At 39.4% G+C, this 18,242-nt stretch overlaps 1 protein-coding gene across 1 annotated transcript in view; it reads left to right on the forward strand.

Moving 5' to 3' along the window:
* The window catches only part of b4galt5 (beta-1,4-galactosyltransferase 5), a 64,993-nt gene extending 52,901 nt beyond the window's left edge, over positions 1–12,092 (forward strand). The window contains exons 5-9 of the mRNA XM_088332732.1: positions 2,220–2,336; positions 4,563–4,750; positions 4,841–4,963; positions 6,385–6,486; positions 8,189–12,092. Coding sequence (XP_088188858.1) covers positions 2,220–2,336; positions 4,563–4,750; positions 4,841–4,963; positions 6,385–6,486; positions 8,189–8,336 — 678 coding nt within the window. The 3' untranslated portion in view covers positions 8,337–12,092. The remainder of the gene's footprint in view (positions 1–2,219; positions 2,337–4,562; positions 4,751–4,840; positions 4,964–6,384; positions 6,487–8,188) is intronic.
* The last annotated feature ends 6,150 nt before the right edge of the window (positions 12,093–18,242 follow it).

Here is an 18,242-nt window from a genome sequence, read left to right on the forward strand (position 1 = left end):
ACAAGATTCAGAAAAACACCCGACTGGCCCTTGATAAGAATCTGCAGGATATTTCATATGTGGCCAGACATGTTGAAATGTCACAAACAACCATGACCATAAATTAATTCCGCTTATCGTACTCCCGGGCTATTCTTAGACGACAGATAAGTCACTGAAATACCACAATTTTTTTGTCAGGGTCCATTTCTGACTGCGTATTTTGAACCAGGTACCTCAAAAGAAGTTGGAGCAAACAGGCAAATGACCATTTCGAGAACTGTGATATATATATATTTTTTTATAAAGGCAAGGTTGTTCTGCCGTCTGATAGTTAACAGAGTGCAAAAACTGGTTTTATATGTATGTGTTTTAAAGCATGCTCAAAAGCCTTTAAATAAAGTCCTCTTAAATTTACTGTCTCTTTTGAGAGACACTTTGGAATATTTTATTACTCGATTTTACTGTTTAGTGCAACCGAAAACAAGTGCTAAAAAGCACAAGGAAGATTAAAAACTATAGAGACTCAAAGCAACCAAACCACCAGATAGTTCTTATTTTTTTACCCAGTTTCACAATGTTATGTTTTTACCATTTGTATTTTTTTAATGAACGACTTATTTTATAAACGCTGTATGAGAATGATTGCAAAGAAAACTGAATTGGCATTTATGTTAATAACAATAAAGACCATCTTGAATTACGTTTTTTACTGGGATATGCTAGATCAGGCATGTCAAACTCTGTTTGGCTCGGAGCCCAGATTCAGACTTTTATGTTCTCAAGTGGGCCTAATCATTAAAAAAATATGTCAACTACAACTATTTGGCTTTGTTTTTCAGTACTATGCTTTATCATTCAGACTAAATATTTAGGTCTACCGTAAATTATAATCATGGATGAAAAAAAGATATTTTCTGAGCACAACACATTTATTCACAAATAATGGAAAAAGGGTTATGTTTGGCATTGAATGTGTTAACAATGTGTCTATTTTTCTGCATTTGAACCAACTCAGCACAAACATAAACAAACTCAAGTGGGAGCTATGAATGACAATATGTTTGCCTCAATTTTCATACGGCTTTGAAATAAACAAACAAATATAAAACAAAAGTTCTAGCTGTGAATGGGTAATTACAACAGATCAAACCACTACTCTTCGCCTACTGAAGAACAGTATGTTGTAGTTAACTTGAAACCAGGCTGGACATCATCTGTCCTATAGCTGCGGAAAGAAACATTTAATTTGTATTTATGAAAAAAAAAATATTTTGATTCAAACTATTGGGAGACTTGCTTTAAAAAAATACACAGAAATTTGTGGCAGACCAGATTAAATCATCCAACAAACCGGAGACAGTTCGTAGGCTGTATATTTGATATGCCTACAATAGATAAAACACATCGTCACCTAAAGGGCCAGTGTTTAATATTTAGTGCCTCCCAGTGGTGCAAAAAAACATTCAGTTAAAAAAAAAACATTAAAAATACAAGAACTAGCATACCCATTCATCCATCCATTAGATGCACCGCTTATCCTCAGGTCGTTGCGGGGGTGCTGGGGCCCATCCCAGCTATCTTTCGGCAGTGGGCAGGGGACACCTTAAACTGGTTGCCAGCCAGACACACGCTCACTCGCTCATTTACACCAATTACAACCAATTAACATGACATGCATGTTTTTGGAATGTGGGAGGAAACCGGCGTATTTCAATTATCCCTAGTTTTTGGTGTAAAATACTATTGTATTGTTTAGGGGTGAATTCAGAGTTCAGTGTGCCAGTTGCCCATCCTTGATTGTTTTCTTTTCATCGGTGTCATAAAAGTGGACTTACTTGTTTTGTTTTTTTGTGTAAACAAACCTGCATGCCATTTCGATCATACTTCATTTCTGCACCAAGGGAGTGTGTGGCATTGACAAACAAATCTTTATGTTCATTTTTATATGTGCACAGCTTGGTACTCTAAACGAACAATAAGCCCTCTGGTGTGCTTTCTATTGCCCGTCGCTTTTGTTGGCTTTATATCCACTGTGAAAGGAAGGCCAAATTACATTTTGGAACAGTATCAACTCAAGTTACAAAAACAAAAAAAGCACCTTCCACGTGACATTGACTGCTTTATCCGTGATTGACTGAACATCCGATTTTATCCCGCAAATGAAATTTCAATTAATTCGCCTGTTGCAATCCGGCATGCACTTTAGCTCATCTTTGCCTACCTTTCTGTGCTCTTAGGTGGCCATCTTAGTCCCATTCAGGAACCGGCACGAGCACTTGCCGATCTTGCTGAGACATTTGGTGCCGGTGCTGCAGAAACAGAGGCTCCAGTTTGGCTTTTATGTCATAGAGCAGGTAAGCTACCGTTTAGCTCTTGCTAGCTTTCTCTTGCAACATAAGAAAATGAAAACATGTAGAAATGTGTGTATATTATACCTGTCAACCTCAGCCAATTGCTCTTTGTATTGATTGTTGCAATTACTGTTTTTCGGTGATAAACAACCTTACAAAAGGGGGCCCCTATTTATTCACAGCAAGAAATACTATACAGAATACGCAACAATATTGGTAATCTACGATGGCGCAATCTACGATGGCCCAATCTAAAATGACGTGATCTGGTTTAGAACCCAAATGGGCAAGATGAAATTGGTCTACTTTTTTTTTTAATTACCTGTACAAAAAGTGTATACGGCCCACACAATTTGATATGATTAAAAACTTAAATATAAAAAAACTTACAATAAAATACTGGTAAAACATATCGGTTGACAGGTATGTTAATTTACAATGTCCACTTTAACGTAAATACATTCAGAAACATTTTTGTATGGTTCTTGGGTTCCGGACAAAATGCCGTTTTTGTTTAGTTAAAAAAAGCAAGCCTCTGGGGGGAATTTTTGTGTAGAAATCATCATGGGGAATCCAGTCAGAACACGCTTTAAATTATTATTTTTTTTACTCATCTGGGGAAATCCCTAAATGATTGGTAGACTGGTTTCAGGTAAAAATATCCCTGGGAATTAGTGAAACTAGTTATTTGTTTTGCAAAAACATTAAAAAAAATTGTCTTACACTTCTCTTTTTGGGCATTATTGTGAGGAACACGTCAGTTAGAAAATAACTACAGTGCACTAAATACTCTAGTAATTTAAGTTGTCAATCCACCAAACTAAACGCATTTGAATTCTAAAAGGTAGAAAAGGGGACCTTTTTACTGTATGCTATGGTTACTCTATTCCTAAAAAAATTAGACATGATCAAAATATAAATATTTTTCAAAACCTTTTAAAATGATTACACACATTCTTCTAACTTCAATTTAAAAATCTTGAAATCAAAGAAAAAAAATAGTAATCCTTGTTTAATTTTCTTCAAAATGAGTCTGCAGCAGTGGTGGGCCACCAAGGCCTTCTCTGGCCAACAAAGTATTTGAATCATGAGATATTAATTGTGTTTTGTCCATGAATAATCATAAATACCCTAATTAAAAATTGTCAGCCTTTCATTGCTTTTCCCTTGGTTTTACTGCTTCCAGACATGAGCTTTCGTATTTAAGCACGTAACCAAACACATTTCAGCCATCACTCCTTGCCAGGGTCAGAAATCTAACCGGGGGCCTTCAGAATCAGGCCCTGATGCATGACATCAGCGTCGATAATGCTGTCGGTTCAGCCAATCAGATTTCATGTTGGCGGAGAAGCGCCTTCTCAAAGGCATAACGAAACGTCAGCGGTTTCACAAATTATGATCAGCCAGGGGGCGGTAATGGAATTAACACGTTGAGAAAGTGAAGGAGAAGATCCCCATTTCCTATGCTTCTGTCCAACAGACTTCCAGTCCTAAATGGAATAAAAATGAATGCCAGAAATACGACAAGACAGGCTTTACTTTCAGCATTCGCTTTGATGGCGATATGAAATATCTTTTTGATGGAACTGAAACGCATGGGTAATCTGTATGACAAAGTAATTAAAATATTCTTGAGCAAAGAATGGAAGATGGATTTTGTGCACAAATAAAAAAGATTTTTGGTGAGTACAATGTGGCTAAATTCCTATATAACAGGGCAATTTTATGAGTTTATCATTGATCATTTTTGATATGTGTCACAACCTTAGCTGCGGTAAATGTTTTATAGCCATAGAATAGTTATTGAGGGTTGGATTGAATCGGATGTAAATTTGAAATGCACGGCCAGCACCTGGTCACTAGTATGCATGCTAGTCCCCTAAAAAGAGACGTATGCCGTGCCTGCCGTCGCAAAATGACATTGGAAAGAAAAAATTTAGTCAAGTGCATGTGCAGGAGTACTGACATATACTTTATATAAAGTTCCCACCTCTTTAACTTTGTTTGAGCTGAACTCTGAAGACAAAAGGCAGGAAAAAAAAATCAGAGCTTGTTTGGGGTGCCTTAAATTATCCTTCCGTGCTGTGGGAAGAGTAAGAGGATTTTGGACATCTTTGAAGTACTTTTTCTATGTTTTTGTTTTAAATTCCATAAAGACATCATTCACTTGTCACAAAATACCGCTCAAACTCCCGATTTTCTGCATATTATTCAAAATGTTCCATCCAGGCTGGCACGGAGCCATTCAACCGAGCCATGCTATTCAACGTGGGCTACAAAGAAGCCATGAAGGATCTGGACTGGGACTGTCTTGTCTTCCACGACGTGGACCACCTCATGGAAAATGACAGAAACTACTACGGCTGCACGGACATGCCCAGACACTTTGCGGTCAAGCTCGACAAGTACTCGTACATGTAAGTCTGGGGACGCTCTCCTTAGGGGTCTCAGCCCAGCGCCACCCGCGCTTGATATTCCTTTAACGCTCGTTTAATTGTTCTTCAAAGGCTTCCGTATAATGAGTTCTTTGGTGGCGTCAGCGGATTGAGAGTGGGACAGTTCAATAAGATTAATGGATTTCCTAATGCGTTCTGGGGCTGGGGAGGAGAAGACGATGACCTCTGGAACAGGTAAGAACAGACACACACCTTGACCTATCATACCATACATCCGTACATCAGATTTTAAAAGGAACACTGTGAAGCAGGGGTCCAGAACATTTTTGACACAAAAGAGCCATAAAAGCTAAAATATTTTGATGTTCGATAGGGAGAGGCACACCATACATTTCAAGACAAAATTATCTTTATTTCACTGTGTGATGATGGATAATTTGATAAAATCTTTGAAATAACAATGCCAGAGCCTGTGTCCCATATCATACACCACTTAAAATATGTCTCCCACCCACAGTTACTTAAGAGCATTGAGGCCCATTTTTGTCTTAAATAATGGTTTCAAAACTGGGTGCAAGCAAAGTTCTTTCCTGAAAATGTTACAAAATAATGCAAACGAGGATACCAACGTATTTCCCTTCATTGTAGACAGCGCTAGGCGAGGAGAAAGAATGCGCATATCCTGTCCTGTGTATTGCTCCGCCGATTCCTATGGCTCACTCAATTAAATTGCTTTAAGTGCTGTGTGAGAGCTTCTGGGTAGTTTGATTTTGTTTTGTGTTTTTTCATTATAAAGTGTGAAAAAATGAACATGCATTAGTTAGTGAGCTTCAATATACAGAATTATTTAGTGATTTACAACCAAAATGGGGAATAGGTTCTTGTTGGTGTGACACCTTGATTGTAAACTTTAGTTAAAATCAAGTCCTATTAATACCGGACAGAGCTTTTCTGACAGTCAGAATTGCCTCTGCATTGCATGCGTGACAATTGGCTCAGCATGTAACTGTACTTTAAATTATTGCACAAGTTGTATATCATCTCAGAGCTTTAAGTACTCATGAAAAGAGCCCTATAGGGTTCGCAATCCATAGGTGCTGTACAGGGTTCGCACAGGTGCTTGAAATTGTAGAAAATGCTTGAATTTTGATGTTGTGTTTTCAAGGATTGAAAAGTGCTTGAATTTTGGATGAAGTGCTTGTAAATGCTTTATGTTGCCATGTTTCACAACAAATATGCTTATAAATGACGCCAACACTGCTGTTTGGTGATTTAGCTTTGTGATTGCATTTATTCTTACCTCATGATTAACGGCACCTGGCATTAGTTTGTATGGCATTGTTCTATGAAGCGTCATCGCCCCTTGCACGCTGTGCCCAAGGGTACAGCGGATGATACACCTAAACAAGGCAATCTGAAATTTGTACTCTAACATTACATTACATATCAATTATGGGCCATGCAAAAAATTGAAGGTTGTGTTTCCCAGTGGTAAATTGTAATGGGAAGACTTTTTGGGAAAACGAGAGATTACTGTGTTGCACCTCTATGTTTCCGGCTGAGCACTTGGCCTTGACGGTCATTATATGAACATATGGCAATTAGTGTCACCAACAAGGTATTCGTGCATCACTGAACACCAAATGTGTTTGCAGGGTCCTGTATGCCAATTACACCGTCAGCAGACCGCACGGAGAGCTAGGTCGCTACATGTCCATCCCGCATCACCATCGTGGCGAGGTCCAGTTCCTGGGGAGGTCAGTACCGTGGCAAACTCGCAATTGGAAGGAAGCTTAGGCCCATGTGAGCGGGTCACATGAAAGCCCGAGCAGCAAACTTGAAGGGAATTCCAAGACTTTGCATGTGACATTATTCAAAAACCACTCAGGGGGCAGTCTGTTGTCCTCACTGGGAAGTTTCAAACTTTTGCTTTTAAATAGGGGGAGGGGGAGTTGGGATTTGTGTAGGAAGATGTTTCTGCTGATCCTTCTGTCGAACAAAAGGTTGTGGTGATTTGAGATGCTAGTTTCGGTTGTTCCATCTTCAGGCTCATATAAAATGTATTGGTACACCAAATGAAACCAAAGCATTTGACATTGTGTTTTTGCTCTGACTCAAAAGTGCCTGATGACGGAAGTTGAGGAGAAAGGTATTTCTCATAACAGTATGTGCTCAATGGATTTCTCACCTCAATCAGTGTTTCACAACCTTTTTGGAGCCAAGGCACACTTTTTTTTTTTCATTTGAAAAAACCTCAAGGCACACAGTCTTTTGAACATGTTTAAAAATGAATTCCCAACACCAGTTTCCTTTTTTTTACTTAAATTGTCATGGCCTCGGCAGCAGGACGGCGCAGTGGTTAGCGTGTGTGCAGAACGGTTTCTGAGGTCATGAGATTGAACCTCCGGAGTGGAGTTTGCATTTTCTCCCCGTGCTTGCGTGGGTTTCCTCCGGGCACTCCGGTTTCCCCTTACATTCCAAAAAACATGCATGTCAGGTCCAAATTTTCCCTAGGTATGAATGAGCGAGTGAGTTGTGGGTCTCTGTGTGCCCTGCGACTGGCTGGCGACCAGTTCAGGGTGTCCCCTGCCCACTGCCCGAAGATGGCTGGGCTGGGCTCCGGCACCCCCGTGACCCTACTGAGGATAAGCGGTGCAAATAATGAAAGGATGGATCTCATGTTGTCTAAATTGACTGTATAAAGAGTTGTGGTATAGGTGGATCAGGAGGTAATAAGGGTTATTCATTTTGAGTAAAAATGTTCTTTTAAGTTTAGATGTTGCTATATTTGTATCCTTTTTTCTACGTTTTTAAAAAGTTGGTTAAAGAATGATCTAGAAAAATAACAAAAATAATACTAAAATTGAGCAAAAAATATCTGCAAGTGGAAAACTTTTAGTGTTTACTACATTCTTCTTTTATAGTCATAGGTTTTGGGAAGAAAATCAGTAACAATCAGCAAAATCTTGTGCAAGGTTCTTACTTTATTTGAGATCTTGTTGTTATTTTTGAAGTGCAATCTTGAACAGCTTCATCAAACAAAATAGGTTATTAAACACACTGTACCTCGTGAGCAGATGATTATTATATTAAAAGAAAAAAGGTAATCTGCAAGGTAGATATAAAAATCCCAGCCTTGTGCATTTGTTGTATTCCGCGTTGTTTTGCTGGCGGGTTGTTTGTTTCATGAGCGAAGGAGCAACCGCCAAATAGCTGTAGACTTTGTTATTCAGAATCTGCTTTTAAAAAGTGGAAAATTAACTTGCCGTGTTGTAACGACAGACGAATAACATTTTTCAATAACTCATACCCATACTCGTTACAGAGAGAAGTAATTGAATTACAAGGTCGTGTTCCCGGGTAATGATTACTCTCAACATTGGCTAAGGCTCGCTATCATATTGAACCGAAATATGTTATAAGCACAAAAGATCATTTGTTTTCTGTCCTCTTTTGCAGGTATAGTCTTCTTCGCCACTCAAAAGAGAGGCAGAAAGTGGATGGCCTGAACAACTTAAACTACTCCCCCCAAGTGTCCAAAAGTCCTCTCTACACCAACGTGACGGTCAGCTTAAGCAGAAATCTTGCACCTGTCGCCGACTACTGACGTAGGCAGAGCTGGACTGACAAGCACCCCGGGAATTAAAAAGTCCTCTGGGACATCAGCCATATCTCACCAGTTGCGGCACTGCTGAAAAGCTGTTTAGTTTGTTTGTGCTTTATTTCTTTTGTGGGTATGCGAAAAAAAAAAGAAAAAAAAAAACCTACAGCAGAGACTCAAAATACGCGTGTTGGCTAATTCTTACGTGAAAATAGGGATAAATGCTGCACTTGTTTGTGCCACAGTCCACCACTTCACTCATTTGGGATTATCAGTGTCCACATGCCTTTTTGCACCATTTTGGCCTTCAAAACCCATCGAGTCGTTAATTTCCCTCATCGAGTTTGCCATCGCCGCCTCCACGCACTTGAGTTTACATTTAAAAAAAAAAAAGCGAGACACACCTTTGCCACTATTGCACGCGAACAGCGTTTTGACGTCATCAGCTTTGATGTGGTCTTGTTTTTTTTTTTTTTTTTTTTTTTTTTTTTTTTTTTTGCACTTCTCACATAAATGCAGTAGTAGTGTGAGAACACCTGCATATACACACCTGTTTGACCGCGTGAACGCTTGCAGCTGGTTCTGCATAAGCTATGCCAAAATCGCCGAGTGTTTTCAATCATTTATATTTGAGATAGTTACTCTAAATTTAAAGTATATGGCTAATTTCTTACAAGTCTATTTTACCCTGTGAACACGAGTTTTGGAAGACTGTGATTTTTTTTTGTGTGTGTGTGGTTGAGTGGGAGTGCGCCGCCCGGCCCGTTAGCAATAAGCCGTGATATGACTCGGACCAGTTTCCACCGCCTCACCATACCCATGCAATAGCGAATTGCAAGCATACTCGCTATTAAAAGAAGGAAAAGTACATAAAGGTGGCGTTGGTTTCACCTTTGCTTAAATCTGTTTGCCTATGCAAACGTTTATTTGAGCTCAAGTTATCGTATCGTGGGCGTCAGAGTGACTGGGCGGACTTCAGACACGGCTTCGTTTGCCATGCCGAATCTCAAATCTATTTTTTTTTCCCGTTTTATAACGTGCGACCGCCTCCGTTTTCACATGAGCTAACCGTAGGCGGAGATACTTGATTGCTGTCACTGTCCAGATGGTGTTTACAGAAGCTTTTCACGTGTTGTTTGTCTGATTACATAGTGACCCCCCCCCCAATCATACCCGCACTGTAAATCTCTTATGCGACGCATTTTCGACCGAGAATCAAATTTCTCGCAGTTTGGAAAATTTAAAGCATTGACATGTGATTTATTTTTTTTGCTACAACATGGCCGTCAAATGATTGCCCTCGTTTGATTTCAGTGTTCTCGAATTTGAAAGTCTCAAATGAAACAAAGTTAAAAAAAAAAACTTTTTGTGTGTCCCCTCATCGCAATGCTACTCCTATTCACACAAATCGCCTTGTATGCATTTAAGACGTGTGTGTTTTTTGTTCTGTTTTTGGAAGGAGTCTGGGGTGATTTACTGTTGTTCCAAAAACTGAGGCTGGACCTCTTTTTATTTATTTGATCTCTTCTCGATCACTTTCTGCAATGTTTGTCTAATTTCTGTTCGTCGACGTGCTGATTATGACATAAAGTATGACAGGCTGTGTTAGATGCACTGAATCTTGTAGTCATGTGTATTTGCAAGGAAGGGGGATTGGGAGGTCCCACGGCGGATGCCAGGTAGGATGAAATAGACTGGGAGACCCTTTTTGGGGTACAGCGTGCGTTTGCTAATCTGCTCAGCAGAAGTGTCCGAGGATGCCCGTTTTGTGTGAAGACCGCTGGAGAAGTGAGAGCCAATTGAAATGGTAACTTTACTGTCCACCTCTTCCACTGAGCACTTCCTTTGAAACGGCGGTGATATTGACTCTTTCAGTTCGCTGTCAGGCATTTTAGAAACAATTTGTGTTGCCTCTTCCACCTACAGTCTACTCTTTCCTATTTATGTAATCCAAACAGTCTTTTATTCACAAATAAATGAAAACTTGGCATTTCAGTGGAAATGGCGTTATCAAAGAAATGACTATTGGATATAGTAAGTTTGGATCGCAGAATACACCTTGCCATCAAAGAACCATTTAATTTTCAAAATGTCATTGTGAGACTAGAGCTTCTGAAAACCAAGGTACCATCTTTATCAAGCATCTAGCAATTTCTTGTTTTCGTCTTACCTTTGTGGTTCGCCATCAAAAGCTCATATTTTATTTCCCAGCCAAACGCTCAGGACGTGCTCAGGGTCAGACGTGTGGAAGGTCACAGAATTCGTGAATGGTGTCAAAGCTTCTCTAAGCGTGTTTGAGTGAAATGGCGTAACCCTCCAGAGGTGAAACTGCAATCCTAAAAGTTTAAGTTTTGTAGTTTGTTTTATTTCTTGCACTGATAATTATTTTGGAGGAGGCTGCTTGTGAGCCAGCCGGCAGGTTCTTTTTTGGCACTCAATATGAAATGATGTATACTGTCTGTTTATTTTTCTCATTGCTTTAAATTAAAAGCTCAATGGACATAAAAAGAGCCTAACAGTTAAGGTTAGAACATTTCGATTTGAAAGGAATTGTGCTCGCTTTTTGAAAAGACCCGATTGGTCACTCAGTCATTGTTGGGCAAGGAGCTTCATTTGCCTGCTAATGAACTAAAAAATATATATTTTCATTTTGTTTTTTTTCAATGACCGGCTTGTAAATCCCAAACAATCGAATTCTTCAAGCTTTTGTCTGAAACAGGAAATGAATTGTTTTCAGATGGTAATAGGAGCATGCTGGCCAGTCATGTACCTCTTTATATAAAAGAACTATATTGTAAAATGGTCTTGGTCCAGACAAAGGCGGAGCCTGCTGCTTATGGTACCATAACCTTACCTGTTCTGATCCATTGTATGCTGGTTTAAATGAAGGAACCATACTTTGGTCATCTGACGAAACCGGCAGCCTTAAAAGCTTCTTAATTTATTGCAGTGTTTTTCACTCCAAATTATTATTATTATTATTATTTTATTTTTATTTTTTATTTTTTTTTACAAGCAAAAATATTTACATTTAAATAAGTGCATATCAAGTTATGAGATCATTGTAAATATTGTTGTGTGTAGTGTTTTAGAAAATCTATAAGGTCTTAAATTTATTACAGATGGTAGCATAAAGAACAAGGATTTGGAGTGGGTTTGGCTGGTACGGGTGCCAATGAAGTACACACACCAATGTTTTTACATCACTGCTTCCCAGCAAAGCATTTTTAACCCCACTCTCAAACAAATTCTCTATCGTGGCTTCCCGCAAATTTGATTTCCTCTCACAACGTCCCAGTTCCGCATTCTGCTGTGAATTGCAACAAGCCCGCCTCCGTACTTTTTCTGTTGGCAACTACGCGAAGAGCGGGGGTGTTCAGTGGGCTGCCCACCATCCACAGAAAACCTTGTAACTTCAAAAAAACAAAAAAGTGGCACCCAAACCAGTGCCACAATCTGCTCCAAAATCTCCACTGATTGATTTTCTACAGATTTGAACAAAGAAGGATGAGAAATCGACTCCACTCAACAATTGGTGAATAAATTGACATGTGATTGTCCCGCATTGTAAAGAGGGTCGACCTCTTCAAAATCTGAGATGATCCAAGCCACCTGTCAAAACTTGATGTCAGCCTTACGTGGATCTGGTTGTGTATTGGCATATTTATCTTTTGATTATTGAAATTTGTATGATGGGGATTTTCTTTTATACCATCATTGTTATTGTCAAAGTGCACCAATAAAAAAACTTGTAAAGAGAGAGTGGTCAGCGGCTCTGTTTTGAAATATTCTATATCGGGTTTTGGTTACTTTTGGGTGAATGTGGGCTAGCCACCGGAAGTAGACTTTTCTGCATCCTCGTGCTAGTTAAAAGGGCTTCATTGATGCATTTTCTCCTGGATTCCTACAATCATGTACGCATGGTTGATAAATCTTAATTTTCCTCTTACTGTGAGTGTGAGTGGTTCATCTTTATGTATGCCCTGCCATTTGCTGGCAACCATTCCCACAGGCCAAAGATGACCCTCATGAGCATAAGGGACCTGGTCAAGTGATGTATAGTTTATTTGACTTTAAGCATATAACAGTTTCAGGTGCAGTCAAAGGTCTGTACAAAAATAAAAATCATGGGATTGAATTGACTTTATTATCATTGTAAACAACAGGATAAACACATAATAAACGCTTTTAAAAAATAAATGGTATGCCACAAGATTTTCGAAAGGCAATTTATTTAATTGCCGCATAAGACAAATGTTAAGTAATTGTAAATGCTTCAAATTGTTGCCGTTTTTCTCAAGCCTGGTAAAAAAAATGACAGACGCTGCTCTCTAGTGGCTCTGCCATTGCATTTCTTCCCTCGAAATTAACTGCTGCTGACATTAGTTTGTACATCATTGTCCTATAAAGCATCAGTGTCCTCAACTGGTCATGCTACACCTAAGCAGGGCACCAGGAAATGTGTATTAGTACATTGCTTATGTATCTGTTCTGGACATTTATTAAGAGATAATTGAGAAAAAATAAATAAGGTAATGTTTCCCAGTGGTAAATTGTAATGGGAAGAACTTCCTGAAACTGAAAATGTAAGCTACATATTACCGTCATTTATACCAAACACTTTTTTGGGGACAGACTCCTCTTGAAAGGAAATATATTAGCAATTTACTCAAGATCTAAAAATCAAAGGTCTTGATAAATTCCCACTCAAGATTAAAAGCCGTATATGACATTTGGAGACATATTTGTGACTCTGCAATATTTATAATTTACACCAGATTTTTTATTTTAACGGAACTCAAAAAAATACAGTACTTGAATTTGGCCATTAAATAGGTGTAATAACCCGGACCTTTGAACTTCATAATGTAAACAAAAGAAATATTTTAGACGTGCCTGAAGATCATTTATGATCACAAATCGGACATTAACTCAAATTAGTTACTGGGGGGAACATATTTGCAGAGGAATCATTTCCATTCTTTGAAGAATTATGAGTAACTTAAAAACGATATAAAGTCAACATTTAGGCCACAAAACAGTTCAAAGACAAATACAAAATGAGACTTATTTTTCCCATGATGACCCTCCCTCTCCTGACTGCACCTCGATGTCGTGGTAATACTTGATACTTTAATAACCTTTTATGGCGGTTCTCTGACCTGTCTGAAGAACATAGCCAGCTTGCGATACTAAAACAGTGCAATCGACATTATGAAAGACTTCTCATCCCAGCCACCACCTCTATGACCTGTTGCCCAATGGTAGGCACTATAGGTTTTTTAAACCAAGGACTTACAGGGTCAGTGACAATTTCATCCTTTAGGCCATCACTTCGAGGTGCTTTGAGCTTTGAGGTGGACGCATCAGGTTAGCACTGCTCGTTCTATGCGATTATACTGTCATTGGCTTCGTTTTAAAGAGTATTGTTAATTATTAATTTTTCAATTCTAACAATTTTGACATAGAAGTAAAGCAGCCGAGTCCTGCCATGGCCGGGCATAATACCGGCGGGCGGAGACGTAACTGCGTAAGATTCTTGCTCAAAGATGTTGTGGCAATTTCGGAGGGAATGTCAAGGCAGGATTTTATTAACAAGTTTGTTGAAAAGATTCTGAAGTTTAAAAAGGAGGAGGTACATGCTGTCATAAAAATGCCTTCTGGCAAGGGCTTTGATGTAAGTTTCGAAACAGCGGCTCTTTATCAAGAGTTTTGGAATCGCTTTGAGGGAGTGAGACCCCAGTTTTCTGGATTTACAGTGGAGAAGCTGACTGATAATACTAACAAAATTGTTATTGTTAGAATGTTTAGTGAAATAGTCAGTGCTGAGGACGTCTGTTATTGGTTGAGTAGATACTGCACAGTTAAAGGCCAGGCTATGAAGGTGAGGTGTGAGAAAGGCTATTGGAATGGTGCCTGGAGGGTACCTGTCCAACTACGCCAAGATCCTCAGGGCTTTCAGGGACTAAAACAACTCCCGTTGACTATATTCCTGGGGGAAAACCGTGGCTTTATTCACTATCAAGGGCAACCGAAACTCTGTCGCAAATGTGGTGAGCATGGGCATTTGGCTGAGGTATGTGATCGAATTTTTTGTGGAAAGTGCAGAACAATTGGACATTCCTTTGAGGAATGTACCAATAGCAGAAAATGCAATCTCTGTGGAGAAACGAATCACCTCTATAGAAACTGCCCGAAATCGTTTGCTAACAAATTGAAAGCTGGAAAGGCAGTTAACAAAGACAACAAAGACTATGAAATGATGTCAGACAACATAGATAATGAAATGAATAAATGTAACAAAGACAATGAAATTAATAAAGTTATGGAAATACAAAATGAAAATGAACAAGAAATGAATGAAGTTATAAAAATACCCAATGAAGATGAACAGGAAATGAATAAAGTTATGGAAATACCCAACGAATTTGATCAAGAAATGCACAAAGACAATGGACAAGACAAACAAATTGAAAAAACAGATGTCCCTACCAAAAGCCCTGGAGGAGAGACCAGAGAATCAAATTTGAATCAGGAAGAACCTGGGAATTCTAATTCGATTTCTCATAAAATACATGAATTTGGACATGTCAAACAAATAGAAAAGGCAACTGCCAGTCCAAAAGCACATATTGATCAGGAAGGGCCTGGAAGGGAGTCCGAATTAGCAAATTTGTTTGCTACGCCACTGCCGGGATTTGAAGAAGACAAACAAGTCGAAAAGGCGAACGACTCTCCAAAAACCCATAGGGGAACTGGAAAGAGGGGTAAAAGTAAGACCAAATTGGGAGCGGTGAAAACACAGGAAACAAATAGAAGAGATTTAGAAGAAAGCCGATTGCCGATGAACAAGCCCACAAGGGAACTGTATGAAGTTGAGACGGAGGAAGTCGGGGAAGGAAAAAATTTGACCTTTTGTGGGCAGGGAAGTAAGAGACCCCTTGACAGGTCCTCTGGCTCACCGCCTAACCCTGAAAAAAGGGGAAGACCTGGAACCACAGACAGAGAGTCGGAGGATTCCAGAGTATTCCCCAGTGAGTCCCCAAATGACACTCTCGATCACCAAAGAATGGATTCAGATCCCCCGGTTTTGTCTAACTAATTTAAATACTTTAACAACAATTATGAACATTACATTCTCTACTATCAATGTGAGAAGTGTGAGATCAAAGGTTAAGGCTCACAGTGTTTTATCGTTCTTAAAAACTATCAGAACGGATGTGTTTTTACTACAAGAATGCTGCATCCCCTTTCTAAAAAATTATAAACAGTGGGAAGAGATTTGGCCATATCCGTCATTATGGAGTGGCTCAAATGAAAACCGTAACGATGGGGTAGCCATTTTAATAAACAACCCTCAACTCATCATAAAGGGGAGTACTGTGTTGATAGACGGACGCGCAATCTTAGCAAGACTTTCTTATATAGGGAATGATTTTAACCTCATTAACATATACGGCCATGCCGACAGACAACTCAGGTACGAATTTTTAGAGGACATCCAGTCGCATATGCTAGGCCATCAACCACTAATCGTGGGAGGAGATTTTAATTGCATCCTAAGTAGGAAGGATAGAAAGAGGACCGATGAGGAGTTTAAAGTAGATAAAACATCAACTTTATTACAAGACATGTGCCGGACATTTAAACTGGTGGACTGTTTTAAATCCATACATCCAGGAGAAGAGGGCTTTACCTGGTTCAGTAGTGACAATGCCAGAGCCTCTCGAATAGACTACATATTTACAAGGGGTTTAGCACAGAGTGATGCAAGATTAATTCCTGTTTTTTTTTCGGATCACTTGCTACTGTCCTGCTCTCTCTCATTCCCTTCAGGTATGACTGTTTGGAAGGGTTTGTGGAAGTTAAACTGCTCTCTGCTGGAGGATGAAGCTCTAGTCGCACAATACAGAGAGCTGTACAAAGACTGGCAGACCCTTCAAGACTCGTATGATTCACGAGCAGAATGGTGGGAAGTGACAAAGAAACGAACACAGACCTTTTTTAAAAATGCAGGGAAAAACAAGAAACTTAAAGAGATGAAACGCATGTCGGGTCTACAAAGAAGACGCCAACGCTATTTCATCCTAACAGAAAAGGGGATGGACTTTAATGATGAAATCAAAGAGACCAAACAAGAACTAAACGCTTTGGCGGAAATAAAGAGTAAAGGCATCATAATAAGAAGCAGAGAAAGAGAAATAGAAGAAGGGGAAAAATGTACACGCTACTTTTTTAAAAACATTATGAGCAAAAATGAGGGGCTTTTTAAACTTCAAAACGAGAACGGGCAAATAACAAAGGAAAGTAGTGAAATAACCAGATTGGTCGAAGACTACTACAAAAAATTATTTGAAAAGAAAGAAACACATGAGAATGAAATGGGGCATGTATTGGATCATATTTCAAGATCAGTGCGTCAAGACCCCTTTTTAACATCGGACTTTACCCAAGAACAACTGAATGATTGCATAAAAGCTATGAAAAAAGGCAAATCACCCGGGGAGGACGGACTCAACCTCGAATTTTACCGGACTTTTTGGGATATTTTAGCACCAGATCTGATTACGGTTTTTAACGAATTTTCCAGTCGAGACAATATGCCAGACAGTTTCAGAATAGGGATAGTTACTCTATTGCACAAAAAAGGAGACAAAATTGACTTAAAAAACTGGCGACCTATAACACTTTTAAACGTGGACTGTAAAATTTTCAGCAAGCTTCTAGCGACACGAATGTCTGTAGTCTTGGGAGACTTGGTTGATCCAGACCAAACCTGTGCCATTGTGGGAAGGAAGATCAGCGACAGTCTCATGCTGATCCGTGACACCATTTGTTATGCGAGAGACAGAAACATGCGACTAGCAGTCCTAAACCTAGACTTTGAAAAAGCCTTTGATCGAGTCTCGCACCAATACCTCTTCAGGGTATTGCAAAAATGTGGTTTTCCCCAAAAATACATCAAGTGGGTAGGACTGCTATACCGAGACATCTACAGCAAATTCATGATTAACGGGAATTTATCGGAAGCAATCGAGGTCAACTGCGGTGTACGTCAAGGTTGCCCTATGTCTCAGCTTCTCTATGTTCTTTGCATTGAGCCTTTGGCACAAATGTTAAGAAAAGATAGATTTGTCGAAGGGATCAATATCCCAGGAAGTGGGGGACAAATTACCAAGTGTGTTTTGTACATGGATGATTTTAATATTTTATGTACTGACCGCGCATCTATTGGAAGAGCCCTTGACTTGACTGACCTGTTTGGAAGGGCGTCTGGGTCAAGGCTAAATAGAGAAAAATCACAAGTAAAGTTTTATGGAATGTGGAAAGAGACAGAAAAGGCAGGACTCCCGCTGACGGTGTTAAAGACAGACCAGAAAATCCTAGGGATAAAATTCAATGCGGATGGAGGAGGCGAGACCAACTGGGATGACATGACAAGGAAAGTTAAGCAAAGACTTGTTTTTTGGTCACTGAGAAAATTGACAATAGAGGGGAAGGTCCTTATCATCAAAGCGATCATCCTCCCAATGCTTTTGTCAATCAGTTTAGTTTTTATGCCCAAAAGAAACGTGCTGTTACAACTGGACCGAGCCATCTTTCGCTTTGTCTGGGGATCAAAGTGGGAAAGGATAAAAAGAGATACAATGAAAAAGAAAAAGGAAAAAGGGGGAAAAGGAGTGCCTGACCTCCAGCTTTTCCTGGGAAGCAAATATGTCTCTCTCCACTTCCAAAACGCTGTGGGCCCACCCAACAACCCGAAAAGTCAAGCAATGACCCGGTTTTGGATGGGCTCATATTTGCGGAAGCTAAAGCTTGTACCAAACAATTGTTCGATTCCAGTTTCATTTGACTTGCCACCAACACATCTCTTTATTAGGGATTTTTTAAAGAAGTTTGATTTGGAAAAAC

Source organism: Urocampus carinirostris, chromosome 3, assembly GCF_059441175.1.
Source record: "Urocampus carinirostris isolate Australia breed hairy pipefish chromosome 3, RoL_Ucar_1.0, whole genome shotgun sequence".
In the NCBI taxonomy this organism is placed as follows: domain Eukaryota; kingdom Metazoa; phylum Chordata; class Actinopteri; order Syngnathiformes; family Syngnathidae; genus Urocampus; species Urocampus carinirostris.